This window comes from Saccopteryx bilineata, chromosome 7 (genome assembly GCF_036850765.1).
Source record: "Saccopteryx bilineata isolate mSacBil1 chromosome 7, mSacBil1_pri_phased_curated, whole genome shotgun sequence".
In the NCBI taxonomy this organism is placed as follows: Eukaryota; Metazoa; Chordata; class Mammalia; order Chiroptera; family Emballonuridae; genus Saccopteryx; species Saccopteryx bilineata.
In genome coordinates, this window is record NC_089496.1 from 74,846,708 (window position 1) to 74,872,314 (window position 25,607).

At 49.2% G+C, this 25,607-nt stretch overlaps 1 protein-coding gene across 4 annotated transcripts in view; it reads right to left on the minus strand.

Annotated features, from left to right (window-relative positions):
• Window positions 1-25,607, minus strand: part of SH3GL3 (SH3 domain containing GRB2 like 3, endophilin A3) — a 73,940-nt gene that overhangs the window by 33,297 nt on the left and 15,036 nt on the right. For 3 of the 4 annotated variants that reach the window (XM_066238358.1, XM_066238357.1, XM_066238359.1), the window contains exons 2-3: window positions 3,701-3,769; window positions 2,087-2,159 (exon numbers count right to left, since the gene is read on the minus strand). In XM_066238358.1, the coding sequence (XP_066094455.1) occupies window positions 2,087-2,159; window positions 3,701-3,769 (142 nt within the window). Of the gene's footprint in view, window positions 1-2,086; window positions 2,160-3,700; window positions 3,770-25,607 lie in introns of those variants that run through there. The other variant, XM_066238361.1, reaches the window with a different exon arrangement.

Here is a 25,607-nt window from a genome sequence, read left to right on the forward strand (position 1 = left end):
GTTCTGCAGTGGAGGCTGAGCCTGCCGCTCCGTGGACCACACTTTGAGCAGGAAGAGCCAGATGCTCCCAGTGACGGCATCTTTTAATCTCACCCACGTCAGCCTCAAAGGACTTATCCTCCTGGTCTCCAGGGCACACAGGTATCAGTCGCCCAACATACACCTGTGCATGCAATCACTCATGCACATGTGCACACGCATGCATGCAATCACTCATGCACATGTGCACACGCATGCATGCAATCACTCATGCACATGTGCACGCACTGCACACACATGCATGCAATCACTCATGCACATGTGCATGCACTGCACACACATGCATGCAATCACTCATGCACATGTGCACGCACTGCACACACATGCATGCTCCTCTTCCCCAGGGTGAAGAGTGGGATGCAGTCACCCTGTGACTGAAGCCATGACCTGGATCAGAGGCTGCTAGGCCTGCTTTCTTCTCCTCAGGCAAGAACCAAAGGCTTCTGGCTAGTGGACACCTTCACTGTTGGCCAGCATCTCCTCACCGAATTCCAACCTCAGCTCTCTGAGGACAGGATCTCGACCCACTTAAAAGCACATTCCAGAACCCAGGGGCACCGCATGACTTATCAGAAAAAGGAACTGGTATGATTCACGCCAATCACTGATGAGGCCAGGGAAGAGATATATTATTATGGCTTTTAAAACTGTAATCATTTACACAATTCTAAGGTTCCTGTACCCACTGACCTCCCTGGTCATGATTTTTACAAAATCCAGGATTTAAAATTTTTACTTTCCTGATTTTCAAATGGTCCAATCTGTGCTAATTCCTACAGAAGTAGGGGTCAGAGTAACCACATGCAAATGAGTCTTAAAAAGTAAAGTTTTGGAAATCCACAAAATTCAAGGACTGGGGGGCCTCTATCAGTTTCTATAATTTATAACCCAGGATCAGCTCGTCAAGAATGCTGCTTCAGGCCCTGGCGGGTTGGCTCAGTGGTAGAGCGTCGGCCTGGTGTGCAGAAGTCCTGGGTTCGATTCCCAGCCAGGGCACACAGGAGAAGCGCCCATCTGCTTCTCCACCCCTCCCCCTCTCCTTCCTCTCTGTCTCTCTCTTCCCCTCCCGCAGCCGAGGCTCCATTGGAGCAAAGATGGCCCAGGCACTGGGAATGGCTCCTTGGCCTCTGCCCCAGACGCTAGAGTGGCTCTGGTCGCGGCAGAGCAATGCCCTGGAGGGGCAGAGCATCGCCCCCTAGTGGGCAGAGCATCGCCCTCTGGTGGGCGTGCCGGGTGGATCCCGGTGGGCATATGCGGAGTCTGTCTGACTGTCTCTACCGGTTTCTAGCTTCAGAAAAATACAAAAAAAAAAGAAAAAAAAAAAAGAATGCTGCTTCAGCCCTGGCCGGGGGTAGCACCATTGGTTGGAGCGCTGTCCCAGTACGCCAAGGTTATGGGTTTGTTACCTGGTCAGGGCGCATACAAGTATTGACCAATGAATGCATGGATAAGTGGAACAAATTGATGTTTCTCTCTCTCTCTCTCTCTCTCTCTCTCTCTCTCAAATCAATTAATAAATTAAAACACACACACACACACCAAACAGAACGCTGCTTCACAGCCTAGGAACGGAAACCTCCCATCAGGAGGCTGATCTAAACCTGGATCCATGCTGCTTTCCATATTATCATGCCTCATTTCTTTAGCATTTGAGCCAAAGTGAAAGCCATTTCCAATTAATATATCCCTTCAGAACAGGAGGACATAATTTTTTTCTTAAAAAAGGAGGAAATGGCTAAATAAGCAAACATTTACAAAATGTTTAAAGGGTTTCTGAAGCAAAAAAAAAAAGTCTTTGCTTAGCAGTGTCTGGCTGCCAGATAAAGACCCCTCCAAACGATGTCCCCACGGTTCACAGGACTGTCTGCTAGTGTCTCAACGGCTAGGATTCATGGCAACTATGGAGTTGCCGGAGACATGACTTTATTGAGACACAGAGGCCATTGTTTCCAGAGCATGCCCAACTAGTGCCAGATAAACACGGCGCACTGGCGTCTGCCACAAGTGAATGAACAAGAGAACAGTTCAAGGCGTCGTCTAACTTTACCTGGATTGGGCTGAAGGTATTCTGTGGCTTTTGAAAGAATTTCTGCAACAGCTTTGTTGGTGACATCTATTTTCTTTAAAAAAAAAAAGAAAAGAAAAAGAAAAGAAAAAGGAAAAAAAGAAAGCACATAAAATGTTGGTAAATGACAAACAATTAATTCACCGAAAAACAGAAGTAATTTTCACCCAAGACAGAGGGAAGGGAACTGAGGAGGTCGGCAATTCCCAGTGGCCCCGCGGGGCTCCGCACAGGTGACCAGGAAACACGGTAAGGGACAGAGACATATTACAGTCACTTCTGTGAGAGCCCCCTCATCACTTCCCAGATGCTTTCACTTACATGAATGTTCTGCATAACTGTCACAACAGCCGTGTGAGCAGGAAGGGCACCCAGTGCCGCCAGTGTCACCCTCAGGGCAGTGGCCCCCGCTGACACAGGCTCACACGCAGGTCCCAGGGCAGTGCCAGGGTCACGTGATTGTCATACCACCACAGGCGGTCCTCAGGTTACAACAGTCTGGGCATACTTTATGACAACGCTCACTCCAAAAAAAATTGAGTCATGAGTGTTTCGGATTACGCCGTTGGCATTGTACTTACGGATGACAGGGTCAAACTAGTTTGGTTATGCGCAGCAGAAGAATACACAGTAACACGGCCCATGAGTGAGGGAGTTGGGCTTTTTCTGTGGCTTAATTGTGTTTTTATGGTCTAGACCAGTAGTAGTCAACCCGGTCCCTACCGTCCACTAGTGGGCTTCCAGCTTTTGTGGTGGGCGGTAGCAGAGCAACCAAAGTATAAATAAAAAGATAGATTTAACTATAGTAAGCTGTTTTATAAAGATTTATTCTGCCAAACTTAGCAAAAATCCGACATAAAGTACTTGGTAAGTAATTATTATTATATGCTTTAACTTGCTGTAACTCTGCTTTATAAATTTTATAAAGTAAAGTTACTTCCCTACTTTATAAATCACCATGACTGTGGAACCGGAGGGCGGTTAGAAAATTTTACCACTAACAGAGATACAAAAGTGGGCAGTAGGTATAAAAAGGTTGACTACCTCTGGTCTAGATCATGATTTTACAACTGTGTTAGGATAGGTAAGTGACTTAGGCTAGGGTGTGTTTTGACTGACACCAAAATTCAGGTTACATCACTATCATAGGAACAGAACTGGGTCGTAACCTGAGGACCCCCTGGTATCGTGACAGAGTCAGGGCCGACACACAGGGTGTCAATATTTACGTATTTGATGGGTCTCATCCCAGAAGTACGTTTTGACTGCCCAAGGTATATAATCCCAGTGACACTGGGATTATAACTATTTGCCGAAGTTGACCACCTTTTTAACTATTTGCCAAAGTTGACCACCTTTTGAGCGTTCTGAGTTTTGTCCGTTAGAGAGAACCGGTTAACCAACTCCCACTTCCTTCAGGGTCAAGGCTCCTTATCTGGATGCAGGTGTGTGAAAGAGCTGCCTTTTGGATTCTGGGGTCCCAGCCGTATGCGGCACCCTAGATGTGCACCCCAATGCCTCTGACGGCAGCAGCGAGTCTCATCTCGCGATGCAAGTCAAACGTGTAACACAACGGGCACGAACGCGCTCGCTTACCCTTTCCATGTCAAGAAATTCGTCATCGAGTTTCGTCCCTTCGATGCCACTTATTTTTTCACTAAAGAGCTGCAGAAATAAACACAAAGAATTGCACGATGATTTGTAATCACAGTTTCTGACCCAACATATCACAAACACACACAGAAGGGAAACCCCTCCGATTCAGATTGTTGGATTTTTATGGGAGGGGGGAGGGGGATTAAGTCCTCCAAGAAAATTATCTCACTCATTCAACAGATATTTATTATGCTCCTACTATGCATAAAGCAGATGGCGGGCGCTCCAGTAGAAACAGAGATAAGATAGGACCCTTGTCACCTAGGAACCCAGAGTTCGGCCAGAGAGTTCATATGTAAACTAAAATACAGCTACAATACAAGGAAGAACAGTGAAAATGATAAAAATAAAAAGAAGAAGAAAAAGAATAATTCCGGATACCAATTACTGCAAACACACTAAGCACTAGCAGGGGTCGTCAAACTTTTTATAAAAACCGCCCACTTTGCAGCGCTGGTAGACCTGGTTCCTACCGCCCACTAGTGGGCGTTCCAGCTTTCATGATGGGCCAATCGCGGCGCTGTCTCAATGGGCAGCACTGAGGGGAAGGGCTTCCAGCCCGAGGCAGGATTATTAAAAAAGACTTCTGTGTGAGACCGGGTTTCTCGATCTTGGTACTTGGGGATTCAGAGCAGAAAGTTCTCTGTCCTGTGCACTGCAGGATGTTTTACAGCATCCCCGCCCCTACCCGTGAGATGCTAGCATTGCGCACACCCCCCTTGTGACAACCAAAACTGTCTCCAGACACTTGAGAACTGCTGGTGTCGCGGAAATGGGCTCAAGAGACAGCCTGAGGTTTGGTTTAACTGTAAAGAATCGAGCTCAAGGGGGATGACGGGACAAAAACAGGAAGGTTGGCGGGGCCACATCACAGACTCTCAAACACCAAGGAAAAGAGGTCACTGAGAAGCCTCCAGAGAGACTTCCTCAGACACAGCACAGGTGGAGGAACCTTGCAGCGGAGCAAGCCTGGCTCCAGAACAAGGAAAATGGAGTGGAAACGGAAAATACGTTACATCACTTCCTCTAGAACAGTACATCCGCCTAATTTGTTCATCCCTTTAAGATACATACATGAATCTAAAACTCGGCAGTAAAGGTGGGCGGGTGTCATCAGTGTATTGCACACACAGTATGACTAACAGGAGGAAGGTATGTGCGGAGAGTATTCAACTTAACCTTGAGCAGTGAGAAGGAAGTACTTAAAGAGTAGACAGAGGAGATCACACAATTCTCCACTTTCCTAGTACGTCTTTTTTTTTTTTTTTCTGAAGCTAGAAACCGGGAGAGACAGTCAGACAGACTGCCGCATGCGCCTGACCGGGATCCACCTGGCACGCCCACCAGAGGGCGACGCTCTGCCCACCAGGGGGCGATGCTCTGCCCCTTGGGGGCGTCGCTCTGTTGCGACCAGAGCGGGAGGGGAAGAGAGAGACAGAGAGGAAGGAGGGGGGGTGGAGAAGCAAATGGGCGCTTCTCCTATGTGCCCTGGCCAAGAATCGAACCCGGGTCCCCTGCACGCCAGGCCGACGCTCTACCGCTGAGCCAACTAGGGCCCTTCCTAGTACGTCTTTATAGTTCCTCCTTTATAGTTCCTCCTCAGAGTTGGAGTCCATTGGATCTGAGCTGCTGTGCTTGTGGCTTGTGCTGACCACAGAAACCAGCCTACGATTTACCAGATCTTGCATGCTTTCTCGCATGGTTCTGAAATCCGGCTGCCACCAGGTGAGCAAGCCCCAGCTAATCTGCTGGGTGGTGAGAGACCAGTGGCCACAACACCCCACCAGGACAGCCAGTCAATCCCCAGGATAAGGCCCGAGCTGACCTGCAGGAGCTGCTGACACGCAAGAGAGCCCAGCTGAGACCAGCCTAATGGCTGACCCGCGGAAACCAGTCAAAAACTGGTGGTTGTTTTCAACCTCTAGATGGTAGAGCGCTTTATTATTCAGCAGAAGTTAGCACATACACTGGACAACGCTCTTGTTTCTCAGGCTCAGTAACGAAGTCAGAGAGGATTATCCTGACACCTTGATACAAGGTGTAACCTTCAACAGAAGGACGGAGAATCCCATTGCTACATAGCAAGCAGTGTTTCAACAGATGCATCCATCAGTTAGGACTCCCCCCATCTCCAAATATCATTTTGTTCATTAGTGAAATCAGTTTAACTGTTGGTTCTCAACTTTGGAGGTAATAGAGCCATGATAATAAAAAGTTTGAGGCCCCGGCCGGTTGGCTCAGCGGTAGAGCGTCGGCCTAGCGTGCGGAGGACCCGGGTTCGATTCCCGGCCAGGGCACACAGGAGAAGCGCCCATTTGCTTCTCCACCCCTCCGCCGCGCCTTCCTCTCTGTCTCTCTCTTCCCCTCCCGCAGCCGAGGCTCCATTGGAGCAAGGATGGCCCGGGCGCTGGGGATGGCTCTGTGGCCTCTGCCTCAGGCGCTAGAGTGGCTCTGGTCGCAACATGGCGACGCCCAGGATGGGCAGAGCGTCGCCCCTTGGTGGGCAGAGCGTCGCCCCTGGTGGGCGTGCCGGGTGGATCCCGGTCGAGCGCATGCGGGAGTCTGTCTGACTGTCTCTCCCTGTTTCCAGCTTCAGAAAAATGGAAAAAAAAATGAAAAAATAAATAAATAAAAAGTTTGATACAGGCCCTGGCCGGTTGGCTCAGTGGTAGAGCGTCTGCCTGGCGTGCAGAAGTCCCGGGTTCGATTCCCAGCCAGGGCACACAGGAGAAGCGTCCATCTGCTTCTCCACCCCTCCCCCTCTCCTTCCTCTCTGTCACTCTCTTCCCCTCCCGCAGCCAAGGCTCCATTGGAGCAAAGATGGCCCAGGCACTGGGGATGGCTCCTTGGCCTCTGCCCCAGAAGCTAGAGTGGCTCTGGTCGCAACAGAGCGACGCCCCAGAGGGGCAGAGCATTGCCCCCTAGAGGGCAGAGCGTTGCCCCCTGTGGGCATGCTGGGTGGATCCCGGTCGGGCGCATGCGGGAGTCTCTGTCTCTCCCGGTTTCTAGCTTCAGAAAAATACAAAAAAAAAAAGAAAGAAAGAAAGAAAAGAATAAAAATACTCAGCCCTGGCTGGGTAGCTCAATTGGGAGTGCATCATCCCCCCCCCCCATATGTCAAAGTTGTGGGTTTGACCTCTGGTCAGGGCATATATATACAAGAAACAACTAATGAATGTATAAATAAGTAGAACAACAAATCAATGTCTCTTTCTTTTCTTTCCTCTCTCTCTACAATCAATAATTTTTTTTAAACCTCAAAAAAATAAATAAAAATACTATATATCACAACCAATGTGGAATGCAGCAAAAGCAGTATTTATAAATCAGTGTATAACCCTAAATTCATTTTTTTTTTAAATCCAACACTGCCCTGGCCAGTTAGCTCAGTTGGTTAGGACTGTCATCTCAAAACAACAAGGTTGCAGGTTCAATCCCAGGCCAGGGCACACATGGGAAGCAACCAATGAGTGCACAACTGAGTGAAAAAATAAATGAATGCTTTCTTTCCCCCTCCCCTCTCTCTCTGAAAACAAAAAATACATACATACATACATACATACATACATAAAAGAAATTAAGCCCTAGCCAGATTGCTGGAGTCGGTTGGAGTGTCCTTCTGGAGCATGGAGGTTGCTGGCTCCATTCCCCAGTCAGGGCACGTATAGGAGCAGCTTGATATTCCTGTTTCTCTCTTCCCTCCTCTCCCCACCCCCCCCAAAAAAAATCCAAACACTTCCACCTTACACTTCAAATTGACACAATGTCATTCAATCTCATTCAACAAACATCTGAAAGTCTGCCAACTGTATCATGACGCTGGTCACAAAGACCAAGCCCTCCACATTCCAACCGCAGGGGCCGCTGAGAGGTAGACACGAATGGCCGGGACACCGTGACACAAGTACTTTTCCAGGAGAGAGACGCAGAATCTATTACTGGAACCCAGAAGAGAGGAAGCAAATGATATAGACGGAAGTTCCAGAGCAGACAGAGGAGTCACGTGAAGTGTGTGCCAGGGAGACTTAGCGAGGAGGTGGCGTTTCCAGCAGAGAGAGAACAGCACGGGCGAAGACATAACTTATTTCAAAAGATATATGAGGTCATTCAGGGAACAGCATCCCAATTCAATAAGGGTAACTGATGGGAAAGGCTGGACCCAGTGCAGATGAACACACTGGCCAGCTCAGGAACTGAGCTCAGTCTCGTGGGCGGTGGGCACTGTCAGCAGGTGAGTGCAAGGGTCAGGTCTGCCTTTCAGGAAGATCCCTCAGGTGGTCCTTGGAGAAGGCACGGGAGGGGAGCCAGAGGTGGACAAGGACATTCACCCAGAAATGGTAAGCGATACGCACTTTCTGAAGAGGGAGACTTGGGAAAAGTGTCAACATTTTACCCAAAAACTCGAACCACATTCTTCAACTTCAAATACAAGCTGCCCTCTCCTAGTCAGTCTCTCATCACAAGCCCTGCATCTCAATGGGCTCGCCAGACAGACACGCGACTTTAAATGCACTGTGTGGCTCACGGGCTCTTCCCCAGTGAGAAGGAGAGAGAATCAGGCTGTAAATTAGACCCATCGTGGGATGGTTGGGTGCTAGTCAGACGTAAAATCCTCTGTCTCCATCCAGGTCTCAGCAGGTTCCAATTTTGTCAATAATAGAAAAATGAAAACCACTTTTCGAGGACAAGAACAGAGCAGTGAGGGAAAGATTTATTCAGGATTCGTGAAGCTGTGTGTGTGGCTTTTCACCGAGACTTGTCGGAGCTTCACTGGGAAGTGTCAGCACAGCCTTGGCCTCCTTCTTGTAAAAATATCTGTTTTCAAAGAAACCTTGGCTTCTCCAATTTTTGCTGTCAAAAAATTAAACAGCAAGAAAGCCAGAACCTGGGAGAAGATGCTAAACAGCAAAATGTCTACCTGTTGGGAAGTTCTGCAGAGCAGTATTTTGCAATGTATGAGCCACAGAACACTGGCTGCACAACTGTCACTCCGAGTACAGTGAAGGACAGCTCCTTGACCAGATACATTTGATAAAGAAAACTGAGCAGCCTGACCAGTTGTGGCACAGTGAATAGAGCATCCACCTGGGACACTGAAGTCCCAGGTTCAAAACTCCAAGGTCGCCAGCTTGAGCGCGGGCTCACCAGCTTGAGCGCAGGTCGATGGCTTGAGCATGGGATCATCGACATGATTCCAAGGTCACTGGCTTGAGCCCAAAGGTTGCTGCCTTGAGTAAGGGGTCACTGCCTCCACGAGAGCCCCGTGGTCAAGGCACATACAAGAGGCAATCAGTGAACAACTAAAGAGATGCAACTATGAGTTGCTGCTTCTTATCTCTCTTCCTTCCCGTCTCTCTCACTCTCAAGAAAAAGAAAAACGGCCCTGGCCGGTTGGCTCAGTGGTAGAGAGTTGGCCTGGCATGCAGAAGTCCCGGGTTCGATTCCCGGCCAGGGCTCACAGGAGAAGAGTCCATCTGCTTCTCCACCCCTCCCCCTCTCCTTCCTCTCTGTCTCTCTCTTCCCTTCCCGCAGCCGAGGCTCCATTGGAGCAAAGATGGCCCGGGCGCTGGGGATGGCTCCTTGGCCTCTGTCCCAGGCGCTACAGTGGCCCTGGTTGCAGCAGAGCGACGCCCCGGAGGAGCAGAGCATCACCCCCTGGTGGGCAGAGCGTCACCCCCTGGTGGGCGTGCTGGGTGGATCCCGGTCGGGCGCATGCGGGAGTCTGTCTGACTGTCTCTCCCCGTTTCCAGCTTCGGAAAAATGCAAAAAAAAAAAAAAAGAAAAAGAAAAAGAAAAAGAAAAAGAAAAAGAAAAACCTAGTAGATCTCTTTACTAGAACACTTTTCAGAAACTGTAACATGAAAATGGGCATATCATAGACGCCTAAGGAGGTCCATATTAGATACAGCATGCCCACCAATTGAGGCCCACGGGAGGTGTCTCCTTTGAGGGAAAAGTTCAGAATTGATCTGAGCAGTGTCTGTCAGCCTGCACCGAAGATGTCACCCTCTCTACCGGCTCCTCGTTTGTTCTCTCGGCCAGTTAGGGGTCACGCTCTTGGGAAATACGGCAACACTCAATTATAAATCCAGACAGTTAAGGATACTTGTAAATTGTTAACATTAGGGGAAGATAAGGGATGCTCTCTGTACTAACTGCACTTTTCTGTAAGTTTAAAATTATTTCAAAATTTAAAATTGCTTATACTCTCTGAAGGCATCAGAGAACAACCAAGGTTGTCAGGACCTGAGGCGCGAAGATGGGAGGGAGGGTGGGAGAGGCCCTGGGAACGGCCCTCCATCCACAGCCGCTGTTCCCTGTGTGGAAACCCTCCCCACGCAGCACAGGACACGGGAAAGCTGAGCAGACGCGCCAGCCTGGAACCGAGGCCGTCTCCCTGGGCTGGGGGGGGAGAACGGGAGAGCACGGTTGCCTAGGAAACGAGTATGTGAGGCCAAATTTCCAGGGAAAAGGGAAACAAAGAAGGAAACCTGGCAGGTTATCTGAAATGCCCTCTGGAGGCTTCCGATGATCCCTAAGATGGAAGGCACCCAGCACCAGGGGGCATCTTGAAGGCTGAAGGCCTAAGCAGAGACGTCGGCAATAACAGAGATGAGGAGACAACACTGGCATTCAGGTGTGCCCAGGAAAGAGATAGCCGATGCGTGAAAACACCTAAGATATAGGCATTTTAGAGTTGCAGAACAAGAGGGCAGAGATATGGGGAAGAAGCAGTACTGGCAGAGGAGATGGTCAATCGTTGGACAATTCTTGGAACAACTCAATATAGTCCAAGACAACAAGCTACAGATGAAAACTCTTCCATAGGCCCTGGCTATCTGGCTCAGCGGTAGAGCACCGGCCCGGTGTATGCAAGTCCCCGGTTCGATTCCCAGCCAGGGCACACAGGAGAAGCGCCCATCTACTTCTCCACCCCTCCCCCTCTTCTTTCTCTATCTCTCTCTTCCCCTCCCGTAGCCAGGGCTCCATTGGAGCAAAGTTGGCCCGGGCGCTGAGGATGGCCCCATGGCCTCCGCCTCAGGCGCTAGAATGGCTCCGGCTGCAACAGAGCAATGCCCCCTGGTGGGCAGAGCATCGCCCCCTGGTGGGCGTGCCGGGTGGATCCTGGTCGGGCGCATGCGGGAGTCTGTCTGACTGCCTCCCTGCTTCTCACTTCAGAAAAATAAAAAAAAAAAGCTAAAACCTCTTCCTTGAATGTGCAGCAGGGTAAGTATGAAGGAAAGCATCCCTAGGCATTATTAGTCTTTTGCTGAAGACCAAAGACAGGGAAACTTAAAAACGACCAAAGAACGCCATGCATTCAAAAAAGCAGCCAAAAAAAAAAAAAAAAATTGCTGAAATTGCCACAGAAGTCATGGAAGCTACCAAACAAATGAAATCACATCTTTAAAGTGCCCACCTCAAATTCTACTCTTGGTGAATATATCCTTCATAAACGAAAGCAAATTTTAAACAAGTACTCAGATCCAAAAAAAAAAATTTTTTTTTTGAGATAATTCATCACCAACAAACCCACCATAGGAAACACTAACGGGAGTTCTTTGCCTAAAAGAAAACTATCCCAGATGGAAACAAGGACATGCGGACAGAAATGAAGACAACCAGAGAGATAAATCTAAGTGAATGTTGACAGCTGAAACAGTAGTAATACCTTGTGAGGTTTTAATTATACATAGAGTTTTAACACATGAAAACAGCAGCACAAAAATAGTAGCACTAGAGAGAGTTAACTTGTGACATCTTCTATGGCTTCAAAGTCACCAAGTACTCATTTGAGACAGACTCTGCCACATAAAATACGCACGCTATAATCTCTAGTACTGCTTTTCAAATAATCATATATATGTAGCTAGCAAGCTCCTAGAGAAGCAAAATGGGATAAAAGTTATAAAAATCAGCCACCAAGTCGTATCCGTCCAACATCACAAACATCTCCTGACACTGTGTCCTGCCCATGCTCGCTCATGCGTCCTCAGTCCAGACCACCTGTAAGGCCGGTGGTTGAGGCCAGGCAGGTTCACCATGGATTCAGGCGATGGAAGAGGAACTGCAAAGCCGGAAAGCCTCAGCCCTTTACCATTTATTAGATTCTCACAACGGCAGACGAGCAAACAGGCAGGGAAAACCGCTCGTCACAGTGGCGGGCGAACAAACTGCAAACGGTCCCTCACAGTGGCAGGCAAGCAGTCCACCAAACACCACCCCAAGGGAAGCTCCTGTAGCCTCACATAGGCTACACACACGTGCCACTGCCACATGCTCGTCCACTAATCATGCAGAGTGCAAGCGAGCAAGCCTAACAGTTTTCCCAACACCAGTCACCTCACCCCAAACTATGCGAACTGCCTCTATCTGGACCCCTCCAATTCCTGCCCCACACTGCTGCCAGTGAATAATGTCACCCCCAGACAGACTCAGTGGCTCCCTGCTGCCTTTAAAATAGAGCCCATACCCCTTAATATGGTGTGCCACACCCCAACATCTGGCTGCCTCTCGGCCGCCCTCCCCAGCTCACGCACTGCCACTCTGAGAGGTGCCCACCCTTCCCATCCTGGCCCTTAGTCAGGAGCGCCCTCCTCTTTCCAGCCCTGATCACGCCTGTCCCACCTGGAACGTGGTTCCTACCTGGCTGAGTCTGACAAGGCCCTCGAGGCTCAGATCAAACGTTACTAGGTTGTCTGGCCTGAATCCTGAGGCCCCCTCCTGGGGGTCCCCTTAACATTTAGTGTAAAATCACTTTCTGTAGCCTTCGTCCCCTCCTGCGGTTTGGTTATAAACCGAACACTGTGGAACACCAAGTGTGAACGTCCCCATTCGCTCCACAGAAAGGCTTTGCTGACTCTGGGGTAGTCGGGGCTTTGGCCAAAATGGGGGTTCTGAGGAGGAGAATTATCACTGATGTCACATCAAGTTGAATTTGAAGATCTGAGGCCACAAAGAGATGAAATGGATAAAGGCAAAAACAAAACAAACCCACAAGTACTCTAGGCCGCACCAGGTGCGTAAGCTGAGGCTGAGTCTGCATCTGGAGCTGAGGACCAGGACACCTCCAGGATTTCAGAGAAAACCTAGACACTCTCCAAACTTGGCCACAGGGACCTGAAACCAGTAATGTGAACTAATTCATAACCATGCACAGGGCCAGGTGAGTACCGAAGGCAGCACGGGACCACTCTGCACAGTGCATGATCTTCTAACTACTTCGCTGCACACTTGTAACCAATCCAGAATAATACAGAATGTCAACAGTAATTGAATAATTAAATAACTTTTTTGAATAATTAAGGTTTTTTTTTTCTTTTTTCTGAAGCTGGAAACGGGGAGAGACAGTCAGACTCCCACATGCGCCCGACCGGGATCCACCCGGCACACCCACCAGGGGCGACGCTCTGCCCACCAGGGGGCGATGCTCTGCCCCTCCGGGGGCGTCCCTTTGCCGCGACCAGAGCCACTCTAGCGCCTGGGGCAGAGGCCAAGGAGCCATCCCCAGCGCCCGGGCCATCTTTGCTCCAATGGAGCCTTGGCTGCAGGAGGGGAAGAGAGAGACAGAGAGGAAGGGGGGGGGGAAGGAGAAGCAAATGGGTGCTTCTCCTATGTGCCCTGGCCAGGAATCAAACCCGGGTCCCCCTCATGCCAGGCCAATGCTCTACCGCTGAGCCAACCGGCCAGGGCCAATAATTAAGTTTTTTTAAGTTAAGGTGGCCCTGGCTGGTTGGATCAGTGGATAGAGCGTCGGCCCAGCATGTGGATATCCAGGGTTCAATTCCTCGTCAGGGCACAGAGGAGAGGCAACAGGCAACCATCTGCTTCTCTCCCCCTCCCTCTCCCCCTTCTCTCCCTCTTCCTCTCCTGCAGCCAGTGGCTCAAATGCTCCGAGTGCAGCCCTGGGTGCTGAGGAGAGCTCAGCTGATTCAAGTGTCGGCCCCAGACTGGGGTTGCCGGGTAGATCCCAGTCAGGGCGCATGTGGGAGTCTCTCTATCTCCCTTCCTCTCACTTAAAAAATAAACAACATTAAAAAGTTAAGTAAGGAGCCTTGGTGCTGGTAGGAATGGCTGGGGTCCACCCTCTGCCCACCCTCCTGCTAGCCAGTGTCCTCACAGAAAAAAAAATGTGAGTCTTGGGCAGGTCCTCTCCGTCTGTTCTCTAAAAAGCCTCACTCCTCCCTGGGCACCCCAACCCACCCTTCCAAACTGTGAAAAGTGCTCATTTGTTTCCACTGGGTCACTTTAGCTCAAGGCTAAAGGACTCAGGTCAAGTGAGATGTCACTGATATTGTAGCAAATAGTAATAATAAAATGTACTGTTGGTCTACTTTGAGATGCTGATAAAAGGTAGAAATGAATGGTACATTATTTTTTGTTTTTAGATTTTTTAATTTTTCCATTGATTTGAGAGAGTGTAGAAGGGTGGGGGGAAGGGGAAGGGGGGGGAGAGAGAGAGAGAGAGAGAGAAGCCTTAACTCATTGTCCCACTTATTTATGCTTCATTGGTTGCTTCCTGTACGTGCCCTGACCCAAGACCGAACCCGGTACCTGCGTACCAGGATGATGCTATATCCGCTGAGCCACCGGGCCAGGGCCCGAATGTTACATTCTTTTCACTCAATACTTTAACAACCATACTTTCTCTCCAGGATTTGTCCCTGAAAAAAAAAAAAAGTGCAAATCTGGTTTTCATAATTCAAAACCTATTTTAAATTCATTTTAGGAGCATGCTTATTTAAAAAAGATTCAAGAATCCTTTGAAAATGTTACAGTGTTAATGAAGCAAAATCACCCTTAGATCCATTTGTCATATAAGTTACATTTGTTACTATAATAAATTAGTGATATTGTTAAATATATTATAAAACATGTATTGTTATAAAATAAAATTTAATAACAATTATCACTAATACTATATATATATATATATACACACACACACACACACAAAACAAAGTATTTCCAACTTTTCATTTTCCTAGAGAAGAACTTAAAATTAAAAATAAGAAAGTCTTTTAAGCCCTGACAGGATGGCTCATGCCAGGGTCACAGGTTTGATCCTCAGTCAGGGCACATACAAGAAGCAACCAGTGAGTGCACAACTAAGTGGAACAAAGGGACAAGGAGTTGATGCTTCTCCCTCTCTCTCTCCCTCTTTCTTCCCTTTTTCCCTCTCTCTCTCAAATCAATGGAAAAATTTAAAAATTAAATAAGGTCCTTTAAATACTAAAATTATATGAAGAATACAATCTCTGAAACCAAATTAATTCAGTTTTGCTAGAAATTCACTTTCTTTTCTTATTTGTCCTTATACTTTACTCATTTTGCCCAGGACCAGTGAACACTTCAAAGTTCAGATGAAGATCTGAGAGTGGGTGTGTCCTCACCAGCAGTCCTGCAGGTGGCTCTCCAGAGGAAGCTCCTCCTACACTGGCGTGCTAGCGCCCACAGCTCCCCTTACTCACTTGCTCTTCTGATTGGCCAGTTGTCTCCAGGACTGCCTGAAAGCCACACCCCTGCATGGGAGTAGACAAGCTTTACTAGTCCTTCACAGAGCCAGAGAAAAGATTGACTGGTTGCTTCCCATTTTTCACTCTGGCTGCCAGGAAGCTCAACATCAAAATTGTGGATTAACGCCTTGGTGGGGTAGCTCATCATCAGTTGGTTAGAGCATCATCCTGATACATCAAGGTTGTGGGTTTGATTCCTGGTCAGGGCACATAAAAGAATCAACCAACGAATGCATAAATAAGTGGAACAAATCGAGTTCCTCTCTCTCTTTCCCTTCCTCTTTCTCTCTTTCTAAAATCATTAAAAAAAAATTATATTTTTCCAAACTTAGAAGCAGGGAGGCAGTCAGACAGACTCCCGCATGTGCCCAACCGGGATTCACTGGCATGCCCACTAGGGGGCGATGCTCTACCCATCTGGGGCGTTGCTCTGTTGCAGCCGGAGCCATTCTAGCGCCTGAGGCAGAGGCCACAGAGCCATCCTCAGCGCCCGGGGCCAACTTTGCTCCAATGGAGCCTTGTCTGTAGAAGGGGAAGAGAGAGACCGAGAGAAAGGAGAGGGGGAGGGGTGGAGAAGCAGATGGGCACTTCTCCTGTGTGCACTGGCTAGGAATCGAACCCAGGACTTCCACACGCTGGGCCAGTACTCTACTGCTGAGCCAACCAGCCAGGGCCTAAATTTTCTTTTTAAATTGTGGACCAACAATAGCCACTCCACAGGTCTTTTTACACGTATATTTATTTACACATAAACACACTCCCACAGACCTTCATAAGCCTTGACTTTTCCACAGCATATCTGTATGTTCCCTGTTCATGATTCATTCTTATTAATGGGGGAATTACTGCATCAGCAAAACTCATTTTTTACCCTAAAAGATATAATATAGTGGCTGTCAGCTTAATTTAAAATTCACATAGCTTCCAAACAATAAGAGGCACTTTTCTTTTACATGAACAAAGACATTTTATTCTTAAGTGAATGAAGCAAAGACTCCTTCTATTCGATCTACATGAAGCAATTCTGCATTTCTGTACAAAATGAAGTCTTCTGCGCCAGGCAGAGCCATATTCTAGAACCGCTGTGCCTTCCGGATGAAGTTTCTGATGACTGCACATGCAATAATAACAAAAAGCACTTTGTGTTACCAAATAAGAAAAAAAAATCCTTAAGTCTACCATGACACTCTCTTCTGTCTCTCCCTCGTCACAAGGGCTTGGTGGCCATATACATTAATGTATTCACGGGATCCATGCTGGGTGTGTCCATGGGGGGGGATGCAGACAGGGTGTGGGCCAAAGGGGAAAGACCAAAGACAATAAACATGAAACAACGCCAAACATCTGGGCCACTGTTTTTGGCTGAATTTTTTCCAAGACTATAATTTAAAATAGATTAGGAGAAAAAGACTGGGGTGAGGAGGCATCTCTCCAAAGGAATTGTAAACTCCTTCCAGACACAACAGGCTATTTTCTACTCATTCTAGGGAGAAATATTTCTATTTTCTAGATAATTATGGCGGCCTTATTAAAAGATTATATATTTATTATTATTTATTATTTTATATATATTTATTATATATATATTTATTATTATTAAGTGAGAGGGGGGAGGCAGAGCGACAGACTCCCTCATGTGCCCCAACCGGAATCCACCTGGCAAGCCCTCTACCAGGCAATGCTCTGCCCATCAGGGGCCACTGCTCTATTGCTTGGCAACCAAGCTATTTTAGAGCCTGAGGCAAGGCCATGGAGCCATCCTCAGCACCTGGGGACAACTTGCTCTAACTATTTAAGCCATGGCTGAAGGAGAGGAAGAGAGAGAGAGAGAAAGGGGAGGCAGAGGGAGAAGCAGATGGTCACTTCTCCTGTGTGCCCTGACTGGGAATTGAACCTGGGACATCCATACGTCAGGCTAACGCTCTAGTGCTGAGCCAACCGGCCAGGGCCAAAAGATTATGTTCTTTTTTTTTTTTTTTTTTTGACAGACAGAGAGAGAGAGGGACAGATAAGGACAGACAGGAAGGGAGAGAGATGAGAAGCATTAAATCTTCCTTGCAGCATCTTAGTTATTCATTGATTGCTTTCTCATATGTGCCTTGACTGGAGGCTATAGCAGAGCGAGTGACCCCTTGCTCAAGCCAGTGACCTTGGGCTCAAGCCAGCGACCTTGGGCTTCAAGCTAGCGACCTTTGGGCTCCTGTTTATGATCCTACACTCAAGCCAGTGACCCTGCTCTTAAGTCAGTGAGCCTGCGCTCAAGCTGGCAACCTTGGGGTTTCGAACCTGGGTCCTCTGCATCCCAGTCTGATGCTCCATCCACTGAGCCACCGCCTGGTCAGGCAGAATGATTACATTCTTTAAAGGACTTTGTTCTCTTGCCCTTTCCTAAAAGTTTAAATCATCTTCTTAAAAATATTCTTAATATAGTTCTGAAATTTAACAGTAACCAACACGACCAACCTGTTAAGTTTAATAGAAACCAACATTTATCACACCAATAAAACTGAATCTGAAATATCAAGACTTAAAAACAAAGTTATTCATTAATCCCACTATAGAGCAACAAATTACTGAGCAGTCTCGTTTCCTGGATGAATAACTAGTAAGAAATAGAAGAAAATATAAACAACTTAAAGCTGGAATCCATAGCCTTTTGGGAATCATGCACTTTGAACTTGTGACTGTACTTAATAATGTTCAAGAGAAATTAACAGAATTTATCAACGGTATGACTTGTTTGAGGGATTTAACTGGTTACGTTTATAAACTAAGCATTAAAGAGCAAGTGTGGCCCTGGTTGGTTAGCTCAGTCAGTTAAGAGCATCATCCAGAAACAATAAGGTTGCGGGTTCAATCCCTGGTCAGGGCACACACAAGAAGCAATTAATGAATGCACAGCTGAGTGGAACAACAAATGAATGCTTCCCTTTCCCCTCCCCTCTCTCCTTTCCCCCTTCTCTCTAAAAATCAATCAATAAAGAAAACCCTGGCCAGTCAGCTCAGTTGGCTGGAGCATCGTCCGGCTCAGAGGTTTCCGGTTCAATTCCAAGGTCAGGGCACATCCAGGAGCAGCTTGATGTTCCTGTCTCTCTATCTCCCTGCCTCTCTCAAAAGAAAACAAAAAACAGCAACTGAAATGAGTACTTTTCATTTTAACACAAAGATGAGCAGATTTACAAATAAGCAGACAAGATTTACAAGTTGTTTTGAAAAGTTTAAGGTTTTTACATCTTACTTTAATGAATGAAATATCAGATAAAATACTGGTGATCCTAATCTCCCATTCTGAGCTCTGGGACATTAAAAACAAGGAACAAGTAAAGACAGAGCTCCAGATCACAACAGGCCGGGCAGGTACAAAATATGGTAGGAACACAGGACTTGCAGCAACCAACTTTCCTGGGGGGGGAGATGGGTGGGGGACCAACAGGTGGGCAGTGGAGGGAGCATGTACCAGCAGGGAGGACCACGGGCTCAGTCCACTGTGGAGCCCAACAGAGCATGAGGTGGAACCTGCCGGGGTTCTGGCTGGCTGGCTGAGGCGGCGACCCAGGCAGAGGAGGGGTGAGGAGCAGTAGCAGTTTACCCCGAGGACCTCTGAAGGATGTTTAGAAGGGCATGACACACTCAGATGTCTCCATTCCTCTCTTAGAACCTCCGCGGCACTTTCTTCTCTCTTGCTCCAACACTTAACACCCCTGGGGGACCATAACCTGGTAGACAGCCAGCCAGAGCTACAGGAGAAGCCCCACACGTGACCTGGACCCTAACCCCTGGCCCCCAGCATGCGGCAGTCAAGACCACTCGAGTTATGTCTGCAGGTGTGGGGGAGTGGTGGTCCCTCTGCACCATTGTCGATTATTTTAAAGCATATCCCAGACATCACATGATTTCATTTGCAAAATCTTCCCATTGTAGCTCTAAGAGATAATAAGCACTCTTCCCTTCAGCATAACCAGGAAACAATGTTCAGCCCTGGCCAGTGGCTCAGTGGATAAAGCATCGACCCAGAATGCCAGAGGTGGTGGGTTCACTTCTCCATCAGGACCCGTATGAAAAGCAACCGATGAATATACAACTATATGGAATAACTAAGTGAAACAATGAGTTGATGCCCTTCTCTGTCCCTCTCCTCCTTCCCTTCACTCCCTCTCTCAAAATCAATGGAAATTTTTAAAAAAGAAAGAAAGAAAGAAAGAAAGAAACAGGGCCCTGGCTGGTTGGTAGAGCATCAGCCCGGTGTGTGGAAGTCCCGGGTTCAATTCCCGTCCAGGGCACACAGAAGAAGTACCCATCTGCTTCTCCACCCCTCCCCCTCTCCTTCCTCTCTGTCTCTCTCTTCCCCTCCTGCAGCCAAGGCTCCAATGGAGCAAAGCTGGCCTGGGCTCTGAGGATGGCTCCATGGTCTCCACCTCAGGCACTAGAATGGATCCAGTTGCAATGGAGCAATGCCCCAGATGGGCAGAGCATCGCCCCCTAGTGGGCATGCCAGGTGGATCCCAGTCAGGTGCATGCAGGAGTCTGTCTCTCTGACTCCCTGCTTTTCACTTTAGAAAAATTAAAAAAAAAGAAAAGAAAAGAAAAAAAGAAAAGAAGCAAAGTTCACATCTAAAAAACTGAACAATATTTCTTAAAATCATCTGGCATACACTCAGGTAGCATACACTGCTCACAAAAATTAGGGGATATTTCAAAATGAATATGAAGCCATAAAATATCCTCTAATTTTTGGGAGCAGTATATTTCCCCAATAGATTCATGCCTTTTTGCAGATGGTTAGTTTGAAAAGGGGTACAAGCAAAGCCCGTATATTGTATTGTATTGTTCCTGTTTCTCTTTGATTTCCCCCAGAAATAGGTCCCAAGGGCAAAGGGTTTATTGGGAGGTGACGGCAGCCAAGCTGGTGGGAGAACAGAAACGAGCCAGAGGAGGGAAGAAGGTCAGCACAGGGTGAGTGCTCCTGAGGACAAAGAATGCAGGGGTCCTGGGCAGCACTGAGCGTCCACCTGGCGGGGGACCTGGGGGGGAAGCAGGTCTTGATCCACCTGCTCTGTCACCCTGGGCAGCCGCTTCCAGAGACATGACTCTCCAGGCCATTAACTCTCTGGCACTCTGCTCTGCTGGCCGCCGGGGTGATCTCGCCCACAGGATAAAAGCCCATAGGCCAAGGGCCACCAGAGTCCCCAACAAGAGACAAAAATGGAATAAACATGGCATGCACAGTATGCAGCCCAGTCTCAGAAAAATCCCTTTCATTAACACTTCCCGCATTTTGTTCTTTGCAATCTATTTACTGAAGAAACATGTCGTCTGTCCTTTAGGATTTCCACACGGTAGATCTGGCAAATGGCTTCCCGGTGGTGTTAACATCTCCTTACTTACCGGACACTAAGTAGGTAGAATGTTGATTGGATTCCAATTCTGTTTTTGACAGAAATACTTGAGGCGATGCCATGTCCTTCCAAAGGCCTCGCATCAGGAAGGGGGGCCTCTCCAAACTAAAAGGTTGCCTCGCTGAAACAAGCCTGTTTTCCTTTTTGTAGGTCGGTTATGTGGCTAAATTCAGTGTAATCCCAACTTCCCAGTCGCTACAGACCTCCACGCGCCAACTTCTTCCACGCGCTGAGGACAACCAGCCCGTGTGAAACGCACAAGGCTCCATATCGTCTCCAGGCCTCCCTGGAAAATTCCAAGCACGACCTTCTGGTGACGTGGACCACACACTGAAGGTGTCCATCACTTGCCTGCTGCCTAGAACGCCCTTCGAACACCCAGCCCCCACAGCAGAACACATGGGCACCACATGCATTTCCCTGACTCTGTGAAGCCGCTGATACTTTCGTTGCGACAAATTCCAAAGCAGATAGATCCTCTTGTATTGACACCATCTCTAGAGAAAAGCCTGCCTTACCGCACCTCCACACACAGCCAGCCAGGTGCTCTGGGAGGAACACTCGCGATGCAGTGTTTCCTACAAAGCTGACACATGGGAGGTCTCCGGCCACTGGTGTTGGGGGAGGAGCTGCCCTGGACTCTGTTTTATCATCCAAGGTCACATCCAGCTGCCTGAATCAACACGGGCCCTAGCCGGTTGGCTCAGCGGTAGAGCGTCGGCCTGGCGTGCGGGGGACCCAGGTTTGATTCCCGGCCAGGGCACATAGGAGAGGCGCCCATTTGCTTCTCCACCCCCCCCCTTCCTCTCTGTCTCTCTCTTCCCCTCCCGCAGCCAAGGCTCCATTGGAGCAAAGATGGCCCAGGCGCTGGGGATGGCTCCTTGGCCTCTGCCCCAGGTGCTAAGAGTGTCTCTGGTTGCGGCGGAGCGTCGCCCCCTGGTGGGCAGAGCGTCGCCCCTGGTGGGCGTGCCGGGTAGATCCCAGTCGGGCGCATGCGGGAGTCTGTCTGACTGTCTCTCCCCATTTCCAGCTTCAGAAAAATACAAAAAAAAAAAAATACTGTATAAAAAATATTAAAAAAAAAAAAGAAATAAAATAAAAATAGAAAAAAATAAAAAATAAGAAACACGGACTGACGGTGTGAGCTCCAGAACGGAGCAGCCACTGGTGGGAAGGGTTTCTCCTGCTCTCCTCTGTGCCACCAACTCCTTCAGGGTCACCCCAAACTAACAACATTCCAGACTCTCCATCTGAAAGCCATCAAACGTGTGGGGTTTTCCCTCCAAGCAGCAACCGCTTCTCCAACACCGACCAGGTCTCCCACGGTTCAGTTCCGACACTAACGACCAGCCGTGGCATCAGGCTCCATGGGTGTAAAGGCTCCATCCACGAGATGGTCCTCACCTCAGACGCCACTCACAGGTACTGATTGGGTCCCCAGGTGACCTACACCTGGCTACACAGCCGGGGGTTCCCACAACCTCCTCCTCGGGTTTGAGAAAGTGCTAGAACGGCGTATAGCCCTCAGGAAAGCACTTGACTATACAGGTGTACTAGAAAGACACTCTCAGAAGGAGCCAAAGGGAAGAGAGGCGTGGAGCAGAGTGAACAGGGACGTGGAGCGTCCTGCCTTCCCTGGGCCGACACCATCCCAGCACCGCAATGGGTTCACCAACCTGGAAGCTCCCAAACCTCTTCGTTTAAGGGTATTTATGGAGGCTGACTAGGGAGGCATGACTGATTAAATCACTGCTCATTGGTAATTAGTTCCTTCCCAGCCCTTCTCCCCCCTGTAGGAAGTCAAGGGGCGAGGCTAACTGTTCCAACCCTCTCGTCATGCCTTGGTCTTTCTGGGGACCAGCCCCCACCCTAAAGCCACCCAGGGGCCCCAGACACCAGTCAGCTCACTAGCACAAAAGTCACCTATCACTCCGGAGATGTCAAGGGTTTGAGGAGCAGTGTGTCAGGAAGCAGGGACAGTAACCCAATATTTATGTTTCATTCCATCACAGACACTGCACATGCTGCTTATCTTCACATACAGTGTCCAACTCCACTATTTCATAAAGACGCTTCGAGATGCAAAACGTGGCCCTGGCTGGTTGGCTCAGCAGTCCAGTGTCAGCCTGTCGTGTGCAAGTCCTGGGTTCTGTCCTGGTCAGTGCACGCAGAAGCAACCATCTGCTTCTTCACACACACACATCCTTTTCTCTCTCTCCCTCTCCCACAGCCATGGCTCAAATGGTTCAAGCAAAAAGTTGGCCCCAGGCCCTGAGAATGGCTCCATGGCCTCACCGCAGGTGCTAAAACAGCTGAGCAACAGAGCTGTGACCCAGCTGAGCAAAGCATCACCAGGTCAGGGCACATGTGGGAGTCTGTGTCTGCCTCCACAACTCTAACTTATTAAAAAAAGAGAGAGAGAAGCCCGACCTGTGTCCGTCATCACCTGCAGGTGGGTCCAGGTGAGACAGAGGTAGTAGTTTACATGCTATCCCAGCCAAGGTGCCATCCGTCACTCAAACTCTAACTTAAGAGAGTCTTCAAGGCTCAGGACACTGCTCCTTGGGAAACGGCTCTTATTAATTTAAAACTTCTGGCTAATTTACAATTAAAAAGGAATGGGTTCCAGAGGACACTGCTGCTCCCGGGAGAGCCTATCTGTTCTTCCCACCCTGCAGGCACTGTCCCACCCAGAGAGACGCCAGGGCTGTCCTCGGCGGGCCTAGGTTACCCCGCCGGGCTGATGTGATGACGTCACAGAGAATGCACCTTACTTCTGAGCCGAGGACGTCGCCACTGGTTTCCTATCTGTCTTCAGAGCCCCCCCTCCACTTCTTCTGTATGCCTAGGGAGGTTATTTCAAAACCTATAAATAGCATTTTCCACCCACTACATTTACCAGAAAAAAACAAATTGTTACACAGGAGGTGCTCTGAATGGCTTCGTCCCCACGTGGAGGCTGAGTACCTTGGTGGTCCCCCGAGTCCTCTAGCCTTTACCCATCGGTGACAGCATGTGAGTCACCTGCGACAATGCAGTGTGCAGAGAGAGCAAACAAGGTCCTTTCACTAACGGGCAGTGTTAACAGCACATCCAGGGAGGCAGCCTAGACCCACAGGGAAAAGAAGGCCAGATGTCCAAGAGTGGAGACCTCTGGAGCAGCCCGACCTCCTCCTCCTCCTCCTCCTCCTCCTCCCTGAGGCTGGTTCTCACACAAGGTCATCACCAATCTCTGCCCAGACCACTGGGCCATACAATTCAGTCCCAATGACCCCATTCCCCTGCCCAGCAAAAGATCCCCTGAGCCTTGCACACAGGGGCTGGGTCCCTTTTCCCTGCCTGTGTATCTGTCTAGCTACTTGTTTCCTTTCTCTCTCCTGATAATTCCCATCCGACTCCACTGCCGACACAAACATGTCCCACAGGCTGTTCTCCCTCAAACCAGCCTCATTCCCCTGCTTGATTTCACCTGGAAAGAGCATTTCAGTTCAACCTCTCTGTTGTAACTAGAGGTGGAGGTCCAGAGGGGGTAAGAGACTTTCCCAAGATCACAGAGCAGTGGTAGACTGAAGTCTAAAACTTCTGTGCCCCCGGGTTACTGCTCCAACCGAGTATCCGAGGAACCTGGTGTTTCTAGTTACGGGGAATAATGCAGCTGGCAGATACGCAAGGTTGCCCCTGGGCCCTGGGGTATCACACTGTGGCTAGGGACTGGGTGATGGAAAGCATTTACTGCTGGGGGGGGCTACAGGAAGGGTACCCCATCCAGGGAGCAGTCAACATCCCGGGAAGGTGGACACAGGGAATGCAACAGGGATGGAGAAGGGGAGGTAACAACACTTAACCTGGACCGTGGAAATTCGGGTGGTTTCCCCATTCTCCTTTAGTTCTGCTGTACCGCTCGAGTTCTGTGCTCACGGAGCTATTTACCTTCATAATAAGGGAAAGTGGCCCGATTCCACCAGTCACACTCGGGAGCCAGCCTTCTTTCCCGGGAGTCACACAAGATGTGACATGTGCCTGCAGAACGCCACAAGTTGGCCGGCGGCTACGGCTATTCACAAGGCTCTCCCTCCGCGAGCACGAGCAACACCGGACTTCCCGGGTGGCCGTGCACCCCGGGTCACAGCATCGCAGCCTCAGAACTGGCCGAGACCTTTGTCAGAAAGCCCACACAGGCCTCCCGAGGCAGGGGAGGCAGGTAACTGACTGTACCTGGATGGATGCTCACTGAAGTCTCCACGAAAGCTAACGGAAGTGGGGCAGGGGGTAGCCAGGGGTCCGACAAGAGCCCACCCAACATGTACCCACATCAGAAGGACCGTTTACAGAGGAGAAGGAACGCAAGGGCACAGTCACCAACCAGCGAACACCAGCCACACAAGCCAAGGGTCTGCGGTGACAACTCACCACAGGAGGGGACACGCCCTCCATCATAGACACTGAAGATCTATGCGTTTACCATACAGTTTCCTGGCAAGCGGCAGTCAGATGACCCGTGCTGACAAGGGTCCTCAGGAACAGGCGCCTTTTTCGAATTCAGAAAAAGAGCACCACCTGGGCTAGCAGTGGCCCCATCAGCATTCTAACCCCACAAAAGCCTCAAGGGATTCAATCCAAAATGCCCGGCACTGCTGGGAACCCCTTCTAGGGTCCAGGTCCCAGCAGTCTCAGTACCTCTCGCTCCCATCCACCCCAGGGTGCACCTGGGAGCATGCTGGCAGGTGCAGAGATGAGCAGACAAACTGACGCCCAGGTGCGGCCTCCTCAACTGGGAGCAGACCGGCAGGTACAAATCTTCAGGTCCACAAAGTCAACAACCATTTTATCACTTGTCAGAAAATGGACAGGGTGACGAGGTCACCAGCTTGAGCATGGGGTCATAGACATGACCCCATAGTCGCCAGCTTGAACCCAAAGGTTCCTGGTTTGAGC